Consider the following 21,326-nt stretch of genomic DNA (forward strand, 5'->3'; position numbering starts at 1 on the left):
AGGGTTCCTTGGGGCCCTGCCTACTTAACCTCTGCTGGAAAGTCACCTTCTGCTTCTGGGGATCCCTAGGACTCTGCATAGCACAATTTGAAAACTGATTTTGGGGAAAGCAGGGAGTCAGGGTGAGATTTAACTTTTTTTTTGTCTTTTCTAGGGCCTCATCGCAGCATATGGAGATTCCCAGGCTAAGGGTCGAATCGGAGCTGTTGCTGCTGGCCTACACCAGAGCCAGAATAACGCCAGATCCGAGCCACGTCTGCGACCTACACCACAGCTCATGGGAACGCTGGATCCTCAACCCACTGAGTGAGGCCAGGGATAGAACCCACAACCTCATGGTTCCTAGTCGGATTTGTTTCTGCTGCGCCACAATGGGAACTTCGAGATTTAACTTTTACTATAGCTTTTTTATCTATATTTCTTGAAATTTTTTTGCGGCTATATTTCTCATGATTTTTTTTTTTTTAAAGAAAAAACCACTGATCTAGTGAGACATTTTCATTTTCTAAGAAGAAACCACGCCCATAAGTAGAGTGCCTTTAGGCCTAGATAATGAGATTGCCCAAGGCCAATGTTTGTCTCCATACTGTGCTGCTTCCATCTGGTAGAAGTAACCCATGAAAGCATTTGTGTCACGTCATACATGTGTACCGGTGTGGGGATGTGGCATCTAGGGATGTCATCACTTTGTCATAGTCTAGCCTTTTTTTGATCACCATGTGATGTGTCAGGCAGGCCCTGAGGGTTAGATGGATTATCATATTTAATGCTTTGGACTATCCTATAAAATAGGAACTGTTAGAGTCCCTGTTGAACAGGTGAAGAAAGAAAGCTTGGTGAGGAATTAATCACACAGCTGACGCATGGTGGCATCCAGTCTGGACTCTGGCTGTCTGGTCCTGTATTACTCTGCTAAGCTTGTCTCCCCGTTACCTGAACATCAGGTAACAGGTAACATACTGGCTGCCGCCCCACAACTTAATACATGTTTTTCTAGGCTGAGTTCTTGGGAAGGAGGTCTGGAGGCAGGGTTCAATTTAAAAGAAATAATAATACCTCAGAAATACTGTGGGTTTGGTTCCAAACCACTGCAATAAAGCAAATATCACAATAACATGAATCAAACGACTTTTTTGGTTTCCTAGTACATATATAAAAGTTATGTTTATACTATACTGTAGTCTATTAAGTGTGCAAGTGCATTATGCCTAAAAAAAGGTACATACCTTAATTTTAAAATACTATTGCTAAAAAATGCTCACCATCCTCTGAGTTTTCAGTGAGTCATAATCTTTTTGCCTTAATATCAAATAACAAGTATAATAATAATGAAAAAGTAAGTTTGAAATCCTGTGAGAATTACCAAAATATGACACAGAGACATGAAGTGGGTAGATGCTGTTGATAAAGTGGTGCCAACAGACTTATTTGATACAAGGTCCCCACAAACATTTAATTAAAAAAATGCAGGATCTGTGAAACACAGTAAATAGGGATATGCCTGTAAAAATATAGTTATTTTTATGCTTCAGATTTTACTGGAAATTTGACAATCTAATTTGTTTTTCTTTTTCTTTCTTTTTTTGGCTGAACCTGTGGCATGTAGAAATTTCTAAGCCAGGGATTGAACCTATGCCTCAGCAGTGGCAGTGCCAAATCCTTAACTACTAGGCCACCAGGGAACTTCTTGACAATCTGATTTTAAGAAACCAACATTGAAATGAATTTAGGAGGACCCTGATATTCTGTTTGTTACAGGAATCAAAGATGAGAGTACCTTTCTTTTTTTTTTTCAGCTGCACCTGTGGCATGTGGAAGTTCTGGGGCCAGGAATCTAACCCACACCGCAGTAGTGACCCAGGCCGCTGCAGTGACAATGCTAGATCCTTAACCCACTGCGCCACAAGAGGAGAACTACAGTACTTATTATTTTCCTTTAATTGGTACTAGAGGTAGAATGCTCTTCACTATTGCTGATCCTAAGACAGATAACTTAGGTGGCAATTGGGCCTATTAAAAGCAGGTGTTTCCTTGCATTTTGTTTTCCTGAAGAGCAGCCAGACTGACAAAAATTGTGTCAGTTTACCAAGCTGGTAAACTTGTATCTTTTGGATGACTGCTGACAAATTGAAAGGTCAGCATGGCTTCCTGTCACTGGCCTTTGCCTTGAGGGCGAGCACTCCTTGGGCAGTATTCTGGTTTGAGCATTAAGCCTGGGGGCCATGGCAGTTAGATTTAGAGCAGGGACCAGCTTGACCAGCACCTTGATTACCTGTCAGTCATCAGTTTAGACATCTGGCATTCCCAGCCCTGGGGAAATGAACCGTCCTCATTCCATCCCTGGGGAAATGACCTGTTCTCAACTAGAGAACTGAATAAGACTCTTGCTGGAGTTTTCAGAAAGGTTTTCTTATGCCCTTTATTGTCACCAATCTGTAACGTTTGAGATTAGTAGGTGACTGTTGTGTAAGTGACAGGGGTGGGGTAGAGGTGGCAGGAATAGAGATCTTTAGGAAATAACATTTAATGAAATTTTAAGACACAAACATGTGAATATGATGAAAGCTTTTAAAGTGTCTTTATCTGAAGACTTTTCCTCTTTTGATACTTTCAAGTGAAAGAGATTGTCTTCAAATGAAAATGAAAATAAGGAGTTCCCGTTGTGGCTCAACAATTAATGAATCTGACTAGCATCCATGAGGATGCAGGTTCAATCCCTGGCCTCGCTCAGTGAGTTAAAGATCCGCTGTTGCCGTGAGCTGTGGTGTAGGTTGCAGACGCAGCTTGGATCCTGTGTTGGTGTGGCTGTGGTGTAGGCTGGCAGCTACAGCTCCAATTCAACCCCTAGCCCGGGAATCTCCATATGCCACAAGTGCAGCCCTAAAAAAGCAAAAAAAAAAAAAAAAAGATGAAAATAAGATATTCCCGCACATAGCTGAGTATTTGTACAACACTGCTGGACAGTCTGAGCTATGCGCTTGTCAGGGGTACTAAAAAGTATGGTCTGTGTTAAGAGTTGGAAATATGTAATGACCCTTGCTAATTAGGGGTAAACATGACTTTGGAGATTCCAGATCTCATTTTCGTAGTGTGGCATCCCTTTCTCTCAAGAGAATATAAGTTTAGAAATTTATATTTAAGTCTTTTTCCTCCTCCTACTAATTCTCTCTTCTGGTAATGGAGCTTTCCAACAGTGAACAATAGGAGGAAGGGCAAAGAACAGATATGTTGAAAATCAAGAGCAAGTTGCTTATTTTCTGACATGTTAATTTAAATCTTTAATATCCTTATTTCATCTCCATATAACTTCATTTAAAAGAAGTTTTTAGAAGTATGATAATTTATGTGTGGTTTTTGTTTTTGTTTTGCTTGTACAGTAAATTATAACTGAGGAGAAGGGGGAAAAAAAAACACTTAGAAATAATCATTGGGAGTTCCTGTCGTGGTGCAGCAGAAATGAATCCAACTGGGAACCATGAAGGTGTGGGTTCCCTGACCTCACTCAGTGGGTTCAGGATCTGGTGTTGCCGTGAGCTGTGGTGTAGGTCGGCAACTATAGCTCCGATTCAACCCCTAGCCTGGGAACCTCCATATGCCGTGAGTGCGGCCCTAAAAAAAAAAAAAGAACGAACGAATCATTGTCAATATTTTGGTAAGTTTTAATGGTTGTTTCCGTTTGGCCCCAGCTTATTGAAGGAGCAATATTACTTTCACATTTTCATAATAGTTTGTTTTTGTTTCTTTGAATATTTTTTCCTACTTTTTTTTTTAACTCCTGTTATTTTTCATGGCCATACATATCTTGTGCACATAAGACTTTCTTAAACAAAATTGATTTTTATGTCTTCTTTGTATGTTCTTGGAATTTGGGCATCTGTGTATCGATTTGTATACCCACTGTTCTTACCCTTTTCCAGAAGGACCTTCGGGCTCTATAGTGTGGTCTGTTCTCAGATTTTCTAGGGTCTCACCTGTCTTCTGTCATTGGAGCAATAACAGTTTTATATTATGTATACCCACTGTTCTTACCCTTTTCCAGAAGGACCTTCGGGCTCTATAGTGTGGTCTGTTCTCAGATTTTCTAGGGTCTCACCTGTCTTCTGTCATTGGAGCAATAACAGTTTTATCTCAAGAGTCTGGAATTAATAGAATTTCTAGTTTTCTACCTCAGTTGATTTTTTACTTTTGGTATAGGCCTTATTTGTTTGCCAGTTTTTTTTTTTTTTTTTTTAAGAATTCTCATACTATACAGTTCATCCATTTAAAGCACATAATTCAGTGCTTTTTAGTATATTCACAGTTTTGTAATCATCACCACAGTCAGTTTTAGAACATGTTCATCACTCTAAAAATAAACCTTGCACTCATTAGCAGTCACTCCTCATTTGCCTTCAAACCCCAGGCAAATCCTAGGCAACCACTAATCTATTTTCTATCTCTCTAAATTTGCCTACTCTGAATATTTCTTATAAATGGACTCATAACAGTGTGGCCTTTTGTGACTGGCTTCTTTTATTTAGCATCATGTTTTCAAGGTTCATCTTTGTTGTAGCATGTGTCAGTGCTACACTTAATTCCTTTTTATTCCATTGTATGGATATACCACATTTTATTTATCCTTTCATCATCAGTTGATGGACATTTGGCTGTTATGAATAATACTGCTGTGGACAATTGTGGACACATACTTGGTGGATATTGTTTTCATTTCTCTGGGGAGAAAGAAATTCCATACCTAGGGATGAAATTGCTGTGTCATATTGTAACTCTGTGTTTAACCTTTTGAGGGCCTGTCAGACTATTTTTCAAAAGCAGTGGCCACTGGGGGGAAAAAAATCTATACAGGAATATGAAGAATCTGTGGCGTTCAAATAAATGAGAACATAGATATTCTTTCTTTTGGAAAAGATGTCCTTTAACATCTTTAAAGTTTTATGGGCTTATGTTCCATGGCTGCATATCTTATTTTGCTGTATCTCATTGCCTTAATAGATAATTGCATCATTTTCCATATTTGGTTTCCCATTAGACATCTGTTTAAACTTTTAGCCCCAGATGGACATAGATAGATACCAACTGGTAAAGCATAATAATTTATTTTCCTTTTCCTAAACAGTAACAGCAACATCAGCCCTCAATCTTGGTTGTAAAATGTAAGTTGCTAGAGTAATTGAAAAACTAGGGCTGTAGTGGTGGTTTTCTTTTTGAGATTGTACGTGTCAGTGTTGTGATAAGAGCCCCTAAATACATATTACACAGAACTGGCTGGGCCTCTGGAAGAGGGAAGGTGATCCCTGTCCACACTATGTGCTATAATCCCAAAAGAGCTTTGTCTAAACAAAGCATTTTAAAACTGGAAGGGATCCCACAAAGTAATTTTCTCTATTCCTATTTCTTGGTAGGACTGAATTTAACCTTTTAAAAAAGGTCATGGTCTGTGCTTTCTTTCCTAAGTAACTATGTATATGGAAGCTTCTAAAATATTCACTGGAAATGTTTATGTTTAAAGTGATATTAAGTATCTATTTAGAAAAGTCAGCTTTAAGAGACAGACTTCTGGATAAGATGGTGTGGTGACTTCGCTAAATAGATGACCATCCTTATTTGAGACCTTTGGGGCCATATTTGTTTTAGAATTCAGGTTTTGGGGAATTTCTGAACGGTTACCCGATGTATTCTATGTGTGCTCAGTGAGTATAGGCCGTTACGCTACAATACTACACATTCATACCTCTTAAAGAATCATATGAATATTCATTCTAAGGAAGATAAACAGTGACCATAAATAGCCTCGTATCAGTTCAGGGCTTATTTTGTCATCAGAGGAGCTTGTAACAAGCTTAAAAAAAAAACTTTCAGGTTTCAGAGGTTTTGGATTTGGAGTTGTCGATAAGAAGTTAAGAAATATAGGGCCTCTATTATCAACTCTATTCCAAGTTCAGGAAGAAGAAAGATTTGAAAAACAAGAAAAGAAAAAGATGATGTTGCCAGGAAGAGGGAAGTAGCATCTTTTCTTCATGCACTGTAAATGGAACAGCAGATCAAACAGAGGCCACAGGCCTCCTAGGTTTGGACTCATAAGCAGGCAGTGTTGAGTGGAGATTTGGCCCCAGTGTTGTCAGGGGAACCAAACAGGCTATATTGGAGATTGGGGCCTGGAGCCATGTCCAGTACTTTAAGCCTGGTGCTGGAGTTGACTCCCCAGTTCACAATAGGAGGCTGTTAGGTTGTCTGCCCTAGTAGGATAATTGTGCATTAAAGAATTCTCCGTCTGTTAAGCCAGTAGCACCTCCCTTGAGAAACACTTGTCTGGGCAAAAGATAAGGTTCTGAACTAACATATTAACAGTCAGCATGAAATAGTTGGGTTGATGGGAGAGACCTTAGCAAAGAGAACAATGGAAGATGACTCCAGGTTTTCTCGCTTAAGTGATCCAGTGGTGGTGTAGTCGTTGCCTGAGATAGGGCATAGCAGAGAAGGAACGAGATTTGGGAAACGTGCTGGTCAGTTTTGGAGGTGCTGAACTTGAAGGGCTAGTGTGTCAGTTATGGGTAGATGTTATATTTTGGGGCCATGAGCTCAGAACAAGAGTGGAGTTAGAAATGTGGTGTTAAACATAGTGGTAGTTAAAATGAAGAAAGAGGATGAAATTTTCTGGGCAGAACATGAAGGGTGGGAATAGAGCTAAAGATAGAACCTTGGGAACCACTCTCATCTTTAGCGATAGAGATGCCAACAAAGAAGATGGAGAAGGAACAGTGAGAGGAAGAGGAAGAACCCAGAGAGATGGTGTCCTGGGGACCAGAGAAGGAGATGGCAGGGGAGTGATCAATAGTGTCACATTCTTAGACAAAAGGTTTGTCCTTTTCAGAGTGAGGGGGACCTTGTTTCACTCCACATGAGCAGTTTCAGTTTGACCTGCTCCAATCAGACTACAGTCCTCACAGTCCCAGTGGCTGTGGCGCTGCCCCACTAAATCATGGAGGAGATTCCAGGGCTGGGGAATGGATTTGAAATAAAAGATTCTGGTAAACTTGAAAGTGTTAAAAGGTGGTAGGAAAGGGCCTATTAGAGAAAGGAATAACGGGGAGAGAGGGGTGAGTAATGGAGCAGTGGTTCTGATCCTAAAGGAGACATAACAGGAGACTAGCCTTGCACAGAAAAACAGCTCCCATCCTTCGGAGAGTGAGGAGAGCGTGGGTGCAGACTAGGTGTGCTGCTTCAAGATTACTTTAGAATAGCTAGATATTTAGAATCATCTTTGATATATTCCTGGGGGAAAATTTTGCTGGCTTGAATGCTCTTAATTAAGAAATAACTGTATCTGACAAATGCATAATATCCTATTTTGAATATTAAAATTGTAACAATCTATAACTAGGTTTGAGTCATGTTTTCAGGTATTTTAAAGAAAATATTATTAATATGACTAGATAATTACTAACATTTTATGTAAAAATCACTCACCAACAGTTAGTTGCTCAGTGCCACAAGTAGGAGAGTGTCTCTGCTGCCTCAGTGATTCTGCACTGCGGGAAGTGGGGGAGTGTGAGGTATATTCATAGAAGGGGAGGAGTGGTGGTTTCCCAGGACTGCTTTTATGCCCCGTGAGTCAGTCTGGAGGTTACCACTTATATCTATAGCATCAGAGCCCATTCATTCATTTAACAAATGTTTTTTTGAGACCTCCTGTACCAGCTACTACTAAGGCTCTGGAGATACGTGAGTCAGTAAAACAAAGATCTCTGCTGTTATGGAACTTACATTTTAGTGGGGCGAGGGCAGATGATAAACATCAACATAATTTATTATGTCATGTGTTGGAAAGTAATAAGTGCTGTGGGAAATAAAAGTTGAATCCAGTAAGGGTGGTGAGTGGAGTGCCCAGGGGTGGAGATTGTGGTAAGAGACCTGGGCAGAGAGAACAGCTAAAGCAAAGGCCCTGAGGTGGAAGAAGTCTGATGTTGAGGAACAGCAGGGAGGTTGATTGGGTGGAGGGGAGTAAGCAGGGGAAGGAGAGCCGAAGGAGAGGAGGGCAGCAGGAATAAGGTGAGAGTAGTTTTGGACATGTTGAGTGTGAGGTGCCTGGTGGAAATCCAGGTGGAAACATTGGGATGTGTGCATCTAGAATTTTGAGAAGAGCAGGGAAGAAAACATATGTATAGGCGGGAAGGAAGGGTTGGCATGAAGACGGGAATTGAAACCTTGAGAGTAAATGAAATTTTTGAGGGTGTAAGTCCAAATAGAGAAGGGAGTCAAGGACTGGCCTTTAAGCTGCCAAGACATTAAGACATCAAATGGTTGGGAAAGAACCAGTAAACGAAATAAAAAAGGCAGGCAAGATGGTGTATCAGAGGGGATGAGGGCGAGATGAACTGTGTCAAATGCTTATGAGTGTTAAGATAAAGGCCAAGAATCCACCGTTGCCTTTAGCCAAGTGGAGGTCATTTGTCACACTGATGATGGGTTTGGATGGGTTTAGGTGGAGTAGTGGGGGCCAGAGCCGGGTTGGAGAGGGCTTGCGAGAGAAAGGGAGACAGTGAAGTACAGAGTACAAAGGAGGAGGACTGTAGCTGATCAAGGAAGAGTGTCAAGTGAAGGTGTTAGAGGAGAGATCAGCATGTTTCTGTGCTGGAGGAAGTGATCTGGCAGAAGGAGGGGAGAGCAGCATCTGTACGCTTGGTTCTCTCCCTTCCCCGTCATCTCAAGATTGGCTAGTTTTACTTATTTGAAGGGAAGTTAAGTTAGCTCAGTTTTGGAAGGATGACCATAAATATTTTTTTACTTCACTTTTAGTTCCCTTGTAATCATGTTGTGAATCATGTGTGAAGAGGACGTTTGATAGTCGTAACTTTGAAAAGGCATAAAACCCATAAGATTGTATTATTACATCTGAATTCTTAGTCCGATTATGTCTCCAATTCCATTCCCCCCCCCAAGTTTACTGAAGTATAATTGACGAAATTGTCCACTTCCAAATATGATAAAATAGGAAACATCCTCTTCCTTTTTAAAAAAAATTTATAACCCAAAGCTTTGACTAGTTTCTGTTCTCCTCATTAGGTGTTTTTCATCCTGTTTATTATCTAGTAATAGTTACTTTCTAAGTAAGACATTACTAAAAAACATTTAGTAACTGTTAGCTCTCAACAGTAGCCTACTGCATAGCATAGCAATAAAACCAGTGTATTGAAAAAGTGGAATTAGTCTGCATATGGCCGATAGGATCCTTGTGCCCTAAATTAGAATATTTGCTTTGTGTGCTGAGCCACGTGAAGTTAAATGTCAAATGCTTGACTCTAACTAGGTAGTCATCTCAAGCACCTCTGTGCTCTTCTCTCGTCCTAACATCTTCCCATTCTCTTCCTCACCTTTGTCGGCGGGACTGTGCATTTCCTGAAACCCCTACTTTCCAATTCTTCTAATTTAATCTCTGGACCCGAAGAGTGTGTTTTTATGCTGATTTCATTAGTATGTGTAAGGACAGGAGGAGAGAGTTGTTGAAATACCTGGCTTTTAAGATTCCCAATAGAGCACACTCATTTTTTTTTTATACAGTGATTTTTATTTTTTCCATTGTAGCTAGCGTACAGTGTTCTGTCAGTTTTCTGCTGTACAGCATGGTGACTCCATTGCACATACATGTATACATTCTTTTTTTTCACATTATCATGCTCTACCATAAGTGACCAGACATAGTTCCCACTGCTACACAGCGGGATCTCATTTCTAATCCATCCCAAAGGCAATAGTCTTCATCTATTAACCCCAAGCACCCCATCCATCCCACTCCCTCCTCCTCCTCCCCCTTGGCAACCACAAGTCTATTCTCCAAGTCCATGAGTTTCTTTTCTGTGGAAAGGTTCATTTGTACTATATATTAGATTCCAGATATAAGTGATATCATAAGGTATGTGTCTTTTTCTGACTTTCTTCACTTAGTATGAGAGTCTCTTAGTTCCATCCATGTTGCTGCAAATGGCATTATTTTGTTCTTTTTTATGGCTGAGTAGTTTTCCACTGTGTGTGTGTGTGTGTGTGTGTGTGTGTGTGTGTGTGTACACACACCCACCACATCTTCCTAATCCAATCATCTGTTGATGGACATTTGGGTTGTTTCCATGTTTTGGCTATATTGTGAATAGTGCTGCAGTGAACATGCGGGTGCATGTGTCTTTTTCAAGGAAAGTTTTGTCTGGATATATGCCCAAAAGTGAGATTGCTGGGTCATATGGTAGTTCTATGTATAGTTTTCTAAGGTACCTCCATACTGTTCTCCGTAGTAGTTGTACCAGCTTCCCGTTCCCACCAACAGTGCAGGAGGGCCCTTTTTTCTACATCCCCTCCAGTATTTGTAATTTGTGTGACTTATTAAAGAAGGCCATTCTGACTGGTGTGAGGTGGTATCTTGTAGTTTTGATTTGCATTTTTCTAATAATCAGTGATGATGAGCATTTTTTCATGAGCTTGTTGGCTATCTGTGTATCTTCCTTGGAGAAATGTCTATTCAAGTCTTTTGTCCATTTTTCAATTGGGTTGTTGGCTTTTTTGCTGTTGAGTTGCATAAGTTGTTTGTGTATTTTAGAGATTAAGCCCTTGTCAGTTGCATCATTTGAAACTATTTTCTCCCATTCTGTAAGTTGTCTTTTTGTTTTCTTTTTGGTTTCCTTTGCTGTGCAAAAGCCTGTCAGTTTGATTAGGTCCCATTGGTTTGTTTTTGCTTTTATTTCTGTTGCTTTGGGAGACTGACCTGAGAAAACATTTGTCAGGTTGATGTCAGAGAATGTTTTGCCCATGTTCTCTTCCAGGAGCTTGATGGTGTCTTGTCTTATGTTTAAGTCTTTAAGCCATTTTGAGTTTATTTTCATGCATGGTGTGAGGGTGTGTTCTAGTTTCATTGCTTTGCATGCAGCTGTCCAGGTTTCCCAGCAATGCTTGTTGAAAAGACTGTCTTTTCTCATTTTATGTTCTTGCCTCCTTTGTCAAAGATGAATTTACCATAGGTGTCTGACCAATAGAGCACACTCTTGACACCTTCTCACTCAAAGCACTCAGTTGCCTAGCATGAATGTTGAGCACAGATTGCTGTAAAGAAATGAGCCTAAAGTATAGCACATGTGTATTTTACAATATTTTAAATCTTAGGTGCTAATTTTTAAAGCATTAATGAACCTCAGAGTATTTGATTCTTCAGTTATATCAGATGAGAACCTGTTACAATTCTGATCCTAGCCTGAATTTTCTACTCCTAAATCCTAAGTATATCTTGCCCTGTATCCTTTGCTTATCCCCTACTATGACTTTCTAATCCTTGAAACCACAGCTGTGTTTCCTAAAATCAGTTATCTACAGGGCCCTTTTACCTGCTTTTGAGATTTTAACCACAGTGCATGAGCAGTAGCAGCACGTCTGCACTCATACTTATATGTTTAACAAGCAGATATTAGTAATAATGAATTCTTTCTCTTCCTAATTATTTAGCTCTGTAAGAAGCATCATTTTGGGATTAACAAACCAGAGAAGATTATACCATCTCCTGATGATTCGAAGTTTCTGTTGAAGACCTTTACACATATTAAATCTAATGTGTCTGCGCCTAATAAAAAGAAAGTAAGAGTTTAGTTGATATGGGCTTGGAATTCATCTTTGATTAGTTTTAAATTGAGGGGCGACTCTTCTGCTAGTAAACTTATTACTTGTCATATTAAAGCACCATCTCTGCCTGTCCTTGGAATTATTTTCACTTTTCTCTTAGGGGGTTGTGTGGTATTTAAATTCAATTCCTACAATAATAGTAGATTCATTTCTTACAGGTTAAAGAAAGTAAAGAAAAGGAGAGGTTGGAGAGAAGATTACTTGAGGAGTTGCTGAAGATGTTCATGGACTCCGAATCCTTTTACTATAGTTTGACCTATGACCTGACCAATTCGGTACAGAGGCAAAGTGCTGGGGAGGGGGACCCCCGCCCCCTCTGGCAAAAGGTACCCTTCACAGCTCAGAACAGGGTTTGCCCTGGAACAGTCTATGGACCCATTTATCTTCTATAGGAAAACTGAAACGTGTCTCTGAACTATTTATTCTCTACCTTCTCCAGGTTGATGACCGATTTTTTTGGAATAAATATATGATACAAGACCTTACCGAGATTGGTGTGAGTAGTTGTTTCTAAAATATTCTAAGGTAGTTATAGTTATTAAGCAAATATTTTTAAATTGTCCTGAAATAAATTTAAAGTCTCACATGGTGTTTTCCCCTGTAGAATGGGAATCATTTAGCTAGGAAAAATGAAGGCACTATTTTAAGGCAGTTCACAATTCGCCTGTATAGCCGCAGGCCTATCTTTTTAGAAGATTCCCGTGGGATAGTCTTAATTTAAGGCTGTGGAACTAATATCTGTAGAGTTCCTGTAAAAGAGGTATTTTGTTTGCACCCATTGGAAATATTGAAGCCCAGTTTTCCTTTGATGATACAGTTGTTTAACGTTCCTCTTTCTTCTTCTGGGAATTGCAACAGACAGAGCTCTAAGAATATTGCAGTACTGCCAGTATGCGAATCAGGGAAGACAGGGACTATGATGAGATTATTGCATGAGGTTCCTTCTGGTTTAATGATTGCCTTCTTCCTTTACTCTGTCATGTATGTCAGAGAATTATGACTGTCTAAGGGCAATACATTTACTCAATCAACCAGTATTTATGAGAGGCCTACTATGTGCCAATTACAGGTTGGGCAAAAAAGCTGAAGAGAGTCACAAATTTTCTTAAGCTTTCAGAAAGTTCACATTTTTTCTTTCTATTTCTCCCTCTTGGTGGTGGTTAGTATAAATGATTTTGGCTTCTTTATCTGGTAGTATCTAAAACTAGGCATCTTTCCTGCCTCACCTCTCTAAAATGTTCTCTTTTGTCTATGATGCTGATCAAACGATGACCACCAAACCTCAGTGGTAAAGGAGAAAACTAAATATCTATAATGACTTTTTGTCTTGTTTGCCGATATATTAAGTTTGAAAATATTTTGCAGAGTTTTTTGTCAGACACTTAGCATTACCATTTGAAACCGATGACATAATAAAGATGGCATTTGGCAGCATACATTTCTCTAGTCAAGAGTTTTGCATTTCTTGCTAGAACAAAAGTACAAATAATGAGAATGATGATAAAAATGAGTATAGCTAGACCCTTCACTTGACTATTTTCAACTCTAACCATCTTCCTAAGATCTTGCCTGCAGGCTTCATAAAATTGTGAGATAGGACCCCGATATGTGGTTGTAAAAGAAGAGGTAGATTTGAAGTTAATGCTGAATAGAGGCTAGATACAGTTATGGACATAGAGAAAGAGGGACTAAGAACACCTTCTCTGGAGCACCTTTCATCCTTTGCTGTCCCTGTGTACATGTCCCAGTTGAGAAATCTGAGTATTTTTAGTCTAAAAAACACAGAAGAGGAAATCTCTAACTTTAATTAATACTCTCGTAATTACATTGGATGACTTTTTTTTTTTTTTTTAGGGCCACACCCGTGGCATATGGAAGTTCTCTGGCTACGGGTCAGATCTGAGCTACAGCTGCTGGCCTACACCATAGCCACAGCAACGTGGGACCCAAGCCCCCTCTTTGACCTACACCATAGCTCATGGCAATGCCAGATCCTTAACCCACAGAGCGATGTCAGGGATCAGACCCACATCCTCATGGATACTAGTCGGGCTCATTACTGCTGAGCTGCAATGGGAGTTTCCATGGATGACTTTTTAAAATAAGATATTTATGGAAAGGATTTTTTTGGCATTTACTATTTAGATTTTAGCCTGGCAAAGCAAGACTTTTTCTAAACTAGGAAATAGAGTAGACCTCTGTGTTTCATAATAAAATAATCAGAGTTGGTGTATTTTTATTAAAGTTGGGAGTTGAAAATCAGCCTTTACACTTTTTTTTCTATACCAGCAGGAATAACCATAATAGCACTATTTATTAAATCCTTATTATAAGGAAGGCACCGTGCTAAAAACTCTTTATTTTTATTTATTTATTTATTTTTTTGTCTTTTTGCCATTTCTTGGGCCGCTCCCTCGGCATATGGAGGTTTCCAGGCTAGGGGTCGAATCGCAGCTATAGCCGCTGGCCTACGCCAGAGCCACAGCAGCACAGGATCTGAGCCGTGTCTACCACCTACACCACAGCTCACGGCAACGCTGGATTGTTAACCCACTGAGCAAGGGCAGGGATCGAACCTGCAACCTCATGGTTCCCAGTCGGATTCGTTAACCACTGTGCCACCACGGGAACTCCTAAAAACTCTTTAGATTTTACTCATTTAATCTTCACAACAACCTTATTGTGGTGGCATGGCGAGATTAAGTGATTCACCTGAGCGAAGTGGACTTGCATTTGTACCCAGTAGTCTGGCCCATATGCTATGGTGCCTCTCAGGCAGCTCTTCTTGAATGACTGCTATAAAGGGGACTGCCTCCCCTCCATTCCCTCCCTCCCTTCCTTGGTGGTCTCCAGTAAGCAGAAAACATGGTCAAAAGATGGAAGGTTTCTACTTCTAATAAACTAACAAGTATGTGCTAGCTACTGTTTGGATTTAAGAAAGTACCAGTGCTATACAGCATAGAAACGACATGATGTTCATATTATTTTCAGACACCGGATGTGGACTTTTGGATTATCCCCATTATCCAAGGTTTTGTACAGATTGAGGAACTTGTGGTTAATTATAATGAGTCATCTGATGATGAGAAAAGCAGCCCGGAGACCCCCTCTCAGGAGTCCACCTGCGTAGATGACATTCACCCACGATTTCTGGTGGCCCTCATTTCACGCCGCAGTAGGCACAGAGCAGGTGAGTGGAGGGCTGTAATATGTGCAAATGCAATCCAGGCGAGAATGGAACATCTGCAGATGTATTGAAATGCTAATGACAATAATGGATTTAGAAGCAGAGTTGGCTTCAAAGTGCTCAGTGACTCTCAATAGTATGATGTAATTGGGGACCAATTTTTTGGAGAGAAGTGAATGGGGGAGAGTTAACAAAAGGGGAAAGGAAGGGAGGTATATATATGGAAAAGAGATGAAAGTCGCTTGGGATGTGCTTCTAAATACCATTGTTCCTACTAATAGTCTGTTTCACAGTAATAAATCCTTCCTGAGTGCTAGCACCTTTGGGAAAACCCTCCGCTTTCAGTTCACAGGAACTATCTCAGCGTCAACTTTTAAAAAACAATGATGAATACAGGCATGATTTGGGCTAAGTGGATATTGTTCTGCCTGGCAGTTGCACATTAGATCCCCAAGGCCATCCTGAAAGATACAGATTTGGTTAAGAATCATAGATAGCTAGCCACTAAATAATTTTTTTTAAGTGTTGCTGTTTTCCGTTTTAATTTTTTTAGGAATGCGTTATAAACGAAGAGGAGTGGATAAAAATGGAAATGTTGCAAATTATGTGGAGACTGAGCAATTAATTCACGTGCATAATCATACTTTGTCATTTATTCAAACACGAGGCTCTGTGCCTGTCTTTTGGAGCCAGGTTGGATATCGATATAATCCAAGACCTCGGCTGGACAGAAGTAAGCCTGTTGCACACAATTTCAGAGGGAATATTTTAAAAATATTAGATACTTTATAAGTTTGGATTTGTTTTGCCAGCTACTTCATTTCAAACAGTAGCTTGTACGGTGAAATTTAATAATGATATAATAATCCTGAAAGTAATAACGATTGTTGACAATTTAAGTAATTCACAATTAAAAAATTCCAAAATAGAGCAAAACATGTTATTTCACAGATTTTAATTTGTTGTTTCTTTGAGGAACACTTTATTGCATACTTAACTTTGGGAAAGTGTAAATATAGCCAGTATTTGTAGAAGTAGGAAATAACTAGACAGCATCTACAAAAAAGGATAAGATGCCTTTACCACAGAAGTTTTGCTTTGAAAGGTTTATTGTTGTTGTTTTAAATATTAAAGATTTAATTTCTTCCAATATTTTAATTTTAGCACTGGAATAGCTAAATTATATCAATCTTAATAGATTACTGAATGAGGCTGATTTAAAAATTGTTTATATCTGACAAGTAGACTAGGTATATAAATAATATCATGGTTTCATAGTTGCCACCTTCAATATATTTCAGTTGGGGAGGAAAAAAGAAATTAGAGCTCTTCGGCTTAGCATTTCATTTTAAAATACTGGCTTTTGACAATCTTAGTTACATTTGGGCTGTCAGTGAACTATTTAAGAATAAAGATGGAATAAATACTAATTTCTGTCTTAAACATGGGAAGGAAAAATAGATTCTGTATCACTTCTTTGTAGGTGAAAAGGACACGGTTGCCTATTTCTGTGCCCATTTTGAAGAACAGCTGAAAATTTACAAAAAACAGGTGGGATTTGATCTGTAGTAATTAGTGTTCCTTCATATTTTTAGAATTGGTTCTGTATCTGTTTCTTTAAATTTTGTGAAAATAACAAACTAAAACCTCCACTCACACACCAGAATGACTAAAACATAAAAGGGAAATGCCGTTTTTGTCAAGGATGTGGAGCAGCTAGCTGGAACTCTAATACAAAATCAGTCAATCAATCAGTCAGTTTCCCTGAGAGAATCATGTTTTCAATCAGGGAGGTATGTATAGGAACATTTATTGCAACATAAAAAAACCCCTAACTCTTCATTAGAAGGTCAATGGGGCAATAAAGTACAGCATATCTGAATTGTTGGCTATAAATGCTTGAAAATGATGAAGTAGATTTATCTATGTACTAACGTGGAAAGATCTTAAAATCCTATAATGGAGTGAGAGAATTGTGAAACAGCATATGGTGTGTTACCATTTTTAAAACCCCACAGAACCGCCCCCCTCCCCCGTCATTTTATACATATGTTGTTCTCTTCCATATGTATGTGTGTGTTCTCTTGCCCACACAGGGCACGTGCATTTATATAGGAGAGCATTGAGGTGGTCTGAAAGGGTCAAACTGTTAACAGTTATCTTCAGGGAAAGCTGTGGACTAGAATGTGGTCAGGAAGTATGTGACCTTTATCCAATTTGGAAGTTTTTACAACGAGCAAATTTCATGTATTGGCAATATATGTAATTATCAGTAGCATTGTAGAGAATAAGCCACAATTTAAATGTAACACTTAATCATTGTAAAAATTGAAGCAATATTGAGGTGTGTAAAGGAAACAGAAGAAATAGCCTCCTCACCACTCTCATTCCTGCTTCCTCTCGACTTCATGACCTGTTTGTACACATCAGTTTTACGGGTGTATGTTGAGCAGACACTTACTCCTAATAGTACTCCAAGAGTGTCCCTTTATCCAATTCTCCTCCCTCTTCAGGAAGTGGGCCCACGCTCGGTCTGACTTGGGTGTTGTGTCACCACTGTTTATCTTGCCCGTGATCGGTTTAGGTGTTGGGCTGTGTGTTGTTGACATTTTGGCCAAGAGGTCTGATGTGAGGGGAAGTCTGCTGGGAGGCTCTGGGAAAGATTTCAGGCTCTAATAAAAAGAGATTTAGGAACTCATAGTTCCTCTCTGGTTGTTGTGCCTGGATTTAATTGGTACTGCTGCAGCTATGTCAGGGCTAGTTCATTAGCCTGAGGATTGACCAATATGCCTGAGATGGCAAGAATGAAAGGTGGAAAGAACTGGTAACCACTGAAGAAAGCAATTCTGTGAACCATTCAACCTCCAGACTTCTGAAGTTCAGAACAGACTTCTGTTCTGAGATTTGAGTCAGTAATTTGTCATTGCAGCATAAAACGTCTTGACACATGCATATATGTAATTCAAAATTTAACTCAAAAGAGGGCTATAAGCTGTACCTTATATACTGTTTTGCACCTGTTTTCACTTGAGAGCTCATGGTGGCTTTTTAACCATTGGTGGACCTTTAGGGTATAGCTTTTGCTATTCCAGAATTCTCTAAAAAAATTTTTTTAATATATTTTGGAATACTTGTGTGCTTTATGGAGCAAATATCCAGAAGTGAAATGGCTGGGTTAAACAGCACACTTATTTTAGGTTGACACCACTCAGTTACTCCCCAAAAGATCGTACTAGTTTTCACTGGCAGCAATAATGGGAGCTTATGCCCATTTCCCCGTGTATTCACCGATGCTGTCTATATTTAGTATTCAGTTTTTGCCTGTCCATAGGTGAAAACTAGTTTTCTGTTTTACATTTTGCATTTATTTGCTAATAAAGTTGTCATGTTTACTGGCTATTATTTGTTTTCTCTTGTGATATCCTTTTTTATCTTTTACCCATTTTTTTCTAACTGAACTTGTAGCACTCTAGAAAACCATTCATGCCATTGATACAAACAATTCTCATAAATCTAAGTGTAACAAATGAAAAAAAAATTTTTTTTTTTTGCTTTTTTAGGGCTACATGGGCAGCATATGGAAATTCCAGACTAGGGGTCAAATTGGAACTGCAGCTGCCAGTCTACTCCACAGCCACAGCAACTCGGGATCCAAGTCAAGTCTTCGACCTGCACTGCAGCTCACGGCACCTTAACCCACTGAGCCAGGCCAGGGACAGAATCTGCATCCTCATGAATACCAGTTGGGTTTGTCACTGCTGAGCCACAACAGGAACTCCCTGAAAATCTAATTTTTTAGGGGAAGAAAATTGATGCTCGAGTGGTTTAATTTGTGAGCTTGACTATAAAATAATTTCTAAGACATCATTCTAAATATAGTAAAAATCATGAGTCTAATGTCTGATTAAACTGATTTTTTTTTCCTTTTCTTGTATTCTCACAGGTTATTATTAACTTGGTAGACCAGGCAGGAAGAGAAAAAATTATTGGCGATGCTTACCTGAAGCAAGTATTGCTCTTTAACAACTCACAGCTCACTTATGTCTCCTTTGACTTCCATGAGCACTGGTAAGGTGGCTTCCCGAGATGAGTTTTGATCCGTTTCATTGTTTGTGGTATATACAACCGCAGGGACCTTGGTTTCTCTTTTTACTGGGAAGAAAAATTTCTCTTTCTCCTCATGGTGAGAAAGGAAAGGGGTATCCTTTGTTTATGTAGTTATGTTCATATGGGTTTTATTTTGCCTAGGAATTTAATTGTTCCTGAAGTACTTACAGTCTTTTTGTTCCAAAATGACTTGGAGACGTCAAGTTCTCTTTTTTCTTTCATTATCCACTTTCTGCTTGAGTTTGAGCCTGAGAGAAGTAATACGTTCCCTTACTTAAAAATCACCCAGCTGTCTTCATCTCTGTTAGTAATACTTCTCTCCATATACATAAGCTTCACTAGAGTTTGTTCTGGAAAAACAACAACAATTTGGATGGTGACTTTCACTTATGTGTATTCTGAAAGAAAGTTTCTTTTGTTGTATCCTGGCTCTAATGTGGGTGCATTTACGTAGATAATGAAAATTTCATGGGAGGAGTTCCCATTGTGGCTCAGGGAGTTAAGAATTCAATGTTGTCTCTGTGAGGATGTGGGTTCTATCCCTGACCTCACCCAGTGGGTTAAGGATGGTTGCTGCAGGCTGTGGTGTAAGTCACAGATGCAGCTTGGATCCTGTGTTGCTGTGGCATAGACCTGCAACTGTGGCTCCCATTTGACCCCTCTCCTAGGAACTTCCACATGCCACAGGTGTGATCATAAAAAGGGAAAAAAGAAAAAAGAAAGAAAATTTGGTGGGGAAAGAAGTTTCTGATACCTATGATATGTTTCAGTGTATTGATAAGCATATTTTCTTTCATAATGCAGATTAGCTAAACATGTATATAATTGCCTATATAATCTTTAATCATGTTAATCTCATGTATTTATAGTAATAATTTTCTTTAATTTTTCCAAGCAGCCTTAAATATCATATCTTGAGCTATAGGGGAAAAACTATTATTAAATATTTTTTTCTTTCTTTTGGCATGTATTTTAGCCGAGGAATGAAGTTTGAAAATGTTCAAACACTAACAGATGCCATTTATGACATTATTCTTGACATGAAGTGGTGTTGGTAGGTATTTCATAAGAATCCAGTTTGACAGACTCTTGGTCTTGAAAGCATATATATTTTTCTAGTACCACTAAGTGTTAAAATAGTAGCAGCAGGCTGAGAAAGAATTTTTGTTTTTCTTCTTCTGCTTCCCAATCCCTATTCTCCTCTTCAGGAGAGTGTTAGTCATTAGGCATTGTTAGCTTTGAGCAGGGAAGAGGAGTCAGATGGTTGGGCAAAATGAAGTGAAGTGCTCTGGGACTAGAATTCCTTCTCATGCTCTGTGTTCTGTATTTCCTCCTGGTCCCTAACGTGAGGATGAAGGCTTAGAAGTATTTAGTGTCAGTTTTGAGGCATTTAAAAATTGTCAGAGAGGGAAGATGTTTCTTAGACTCTAGGAGGGAGATGTAGGAGGAAGAAAATTGGCTTAAGGGACAGAAGAGAACATTTGATTAGATTTTAAGGCTATAAGTGGCAGAGAAATTAGATGAGCGAGGCATGCTGCATGATTCCTCACTGGGTGGTAGAGTGTCTGTTCAAGCTAGTTTAGATGCATTAAAACTTGGAGTCAAAAAGGAGGAGCAGGGAGTTCCCTAGTGGCCTAGCAATTAAAGATTTGGTGTTGTCACTGCTGTGGCTTGGGTTTGATCCCTGGCCTGGGAACTTCCGAATCCCAAGGGCATAGCACCACTACCAGCCCCAAAAAAGAGGAGAAACAGGATGGTATTTAAAGTGCATTCTGGAGTTCCCGTCGTGGCGCAGTGGTTAACGAATCCGACTGGGAACCATGAGGTTGCGGGTTCGGTCCCTGCCCTTGCTCAGTGGGTTAAGGATCCGGTGTTGCCTTGAGCTGTGGTGTAGGTCACAGACGAGGCTCGGATCCTGCGTTGCTGTGGCTCTTGGGTAGGCCGGTGGCTACAGCTCCGATTGGACCCCTAGCCTGGGAACCTCCATGTGCTTCGTGAGCGGCCCAAGAAATAGCAAAAAGACAAAAAAATAAATAAATAAATAAATAAATAAAAATAAAGTGCATTCTGGTTTTAAAAGTATAGAAAAGCATAACGACAGGTTATGTCAGCTCTGCCTAATATTGTGTGACTCAGGCAAGTCTCTCTTTCTGTGCTTCAGCCTTTTTTTTTTTTTTTTTTCTCAAAATGGGATAATATCTTCTGTGTCAAGTTATTGTGTAAATTAATAATGTATACAGAAGTCTTAGTAATGTCTGCCACGTAAGAATAGTGCAAGCAAATTGATAACTAATGCTGCTTTTTACAAATGCTATACTTTAAATAATTGGAGGTTTTAGAAAACTTAAAAGTATTACATATTGTAAAATAATTCCAT

General features: G+C 39.3%; 1 protein-coding gene across 7 annotated transcripts in view; it reads left to right on the forward strand.

The window, feature by feature from the left end:
- The window catches only part of INPP5F (inositol polyphosphate-5-phosphatase F), a 91,495-nt gene that overhangs the window by 46,028 nt on the left and 24,141 nt on the right, over window positions 1-21,326 (forward strand). For 5 of the 7 annotated variants that reach the window (XR_007132386.1, XM_047761968.1, XM_047761967.1 and 2 more), the window contains exons 4-11: window positions 11,482-11,610; window positions 11,814-11,981; window positions 12,095-12,151; window positions 14,647-14,845; window positions 15,396-15,575; window positions 16,326-16,393; window positions 18,786-18,910; window positions 19,926-20,003. Coding sequence is in view for 6 of the 7 variants with exons in the window: in XM_047761968.1 (XP_047617924.1) it covers window positions 11,482-11,610; window positions 11,814-11,981; window positions 12,095-12,151; window positions 14,647-14,845; window positions 15,396-15,575; window positions 16,326-16,393; window positions 18,786-18,910; window positions 19,926-20,003 (1,004 nt within the window). In the remaining variant the exon portion in view is untranslated. Of the gene's footprint in view, window positions 1-11,481; window positions 11,611-11,813; window positions 11,982-12,094; window positions 12,152-14,646; window positions 14,846-15,395; window positions 15,576-16,325; window positions 16,394-18,785; window positions 18,911-19,925; window positions 20,004-21,326 lie in introns of those variants that run through there. The other 2 variants (XM_047761969.1, XM_047761970.1) reach the window with 2 other exon arrangements.

The sequence above is a fragment of the Phacochoerus africanus genome, chromosome 15 (assembly GCF_016906955.1).
Source record: "Phacochoerus africanus isolate WHEZ1 chromosome 15, ROS_Pafr_v1, whole genome shotgun sequence".
NCBI classification, from domain to species: domain Eukaryota; kingdom Metazoa; phylum Chordata; class Mammalia; order Artiodactyla; family Suidae; genus Phacochoerus; species Phacochoerus africanus.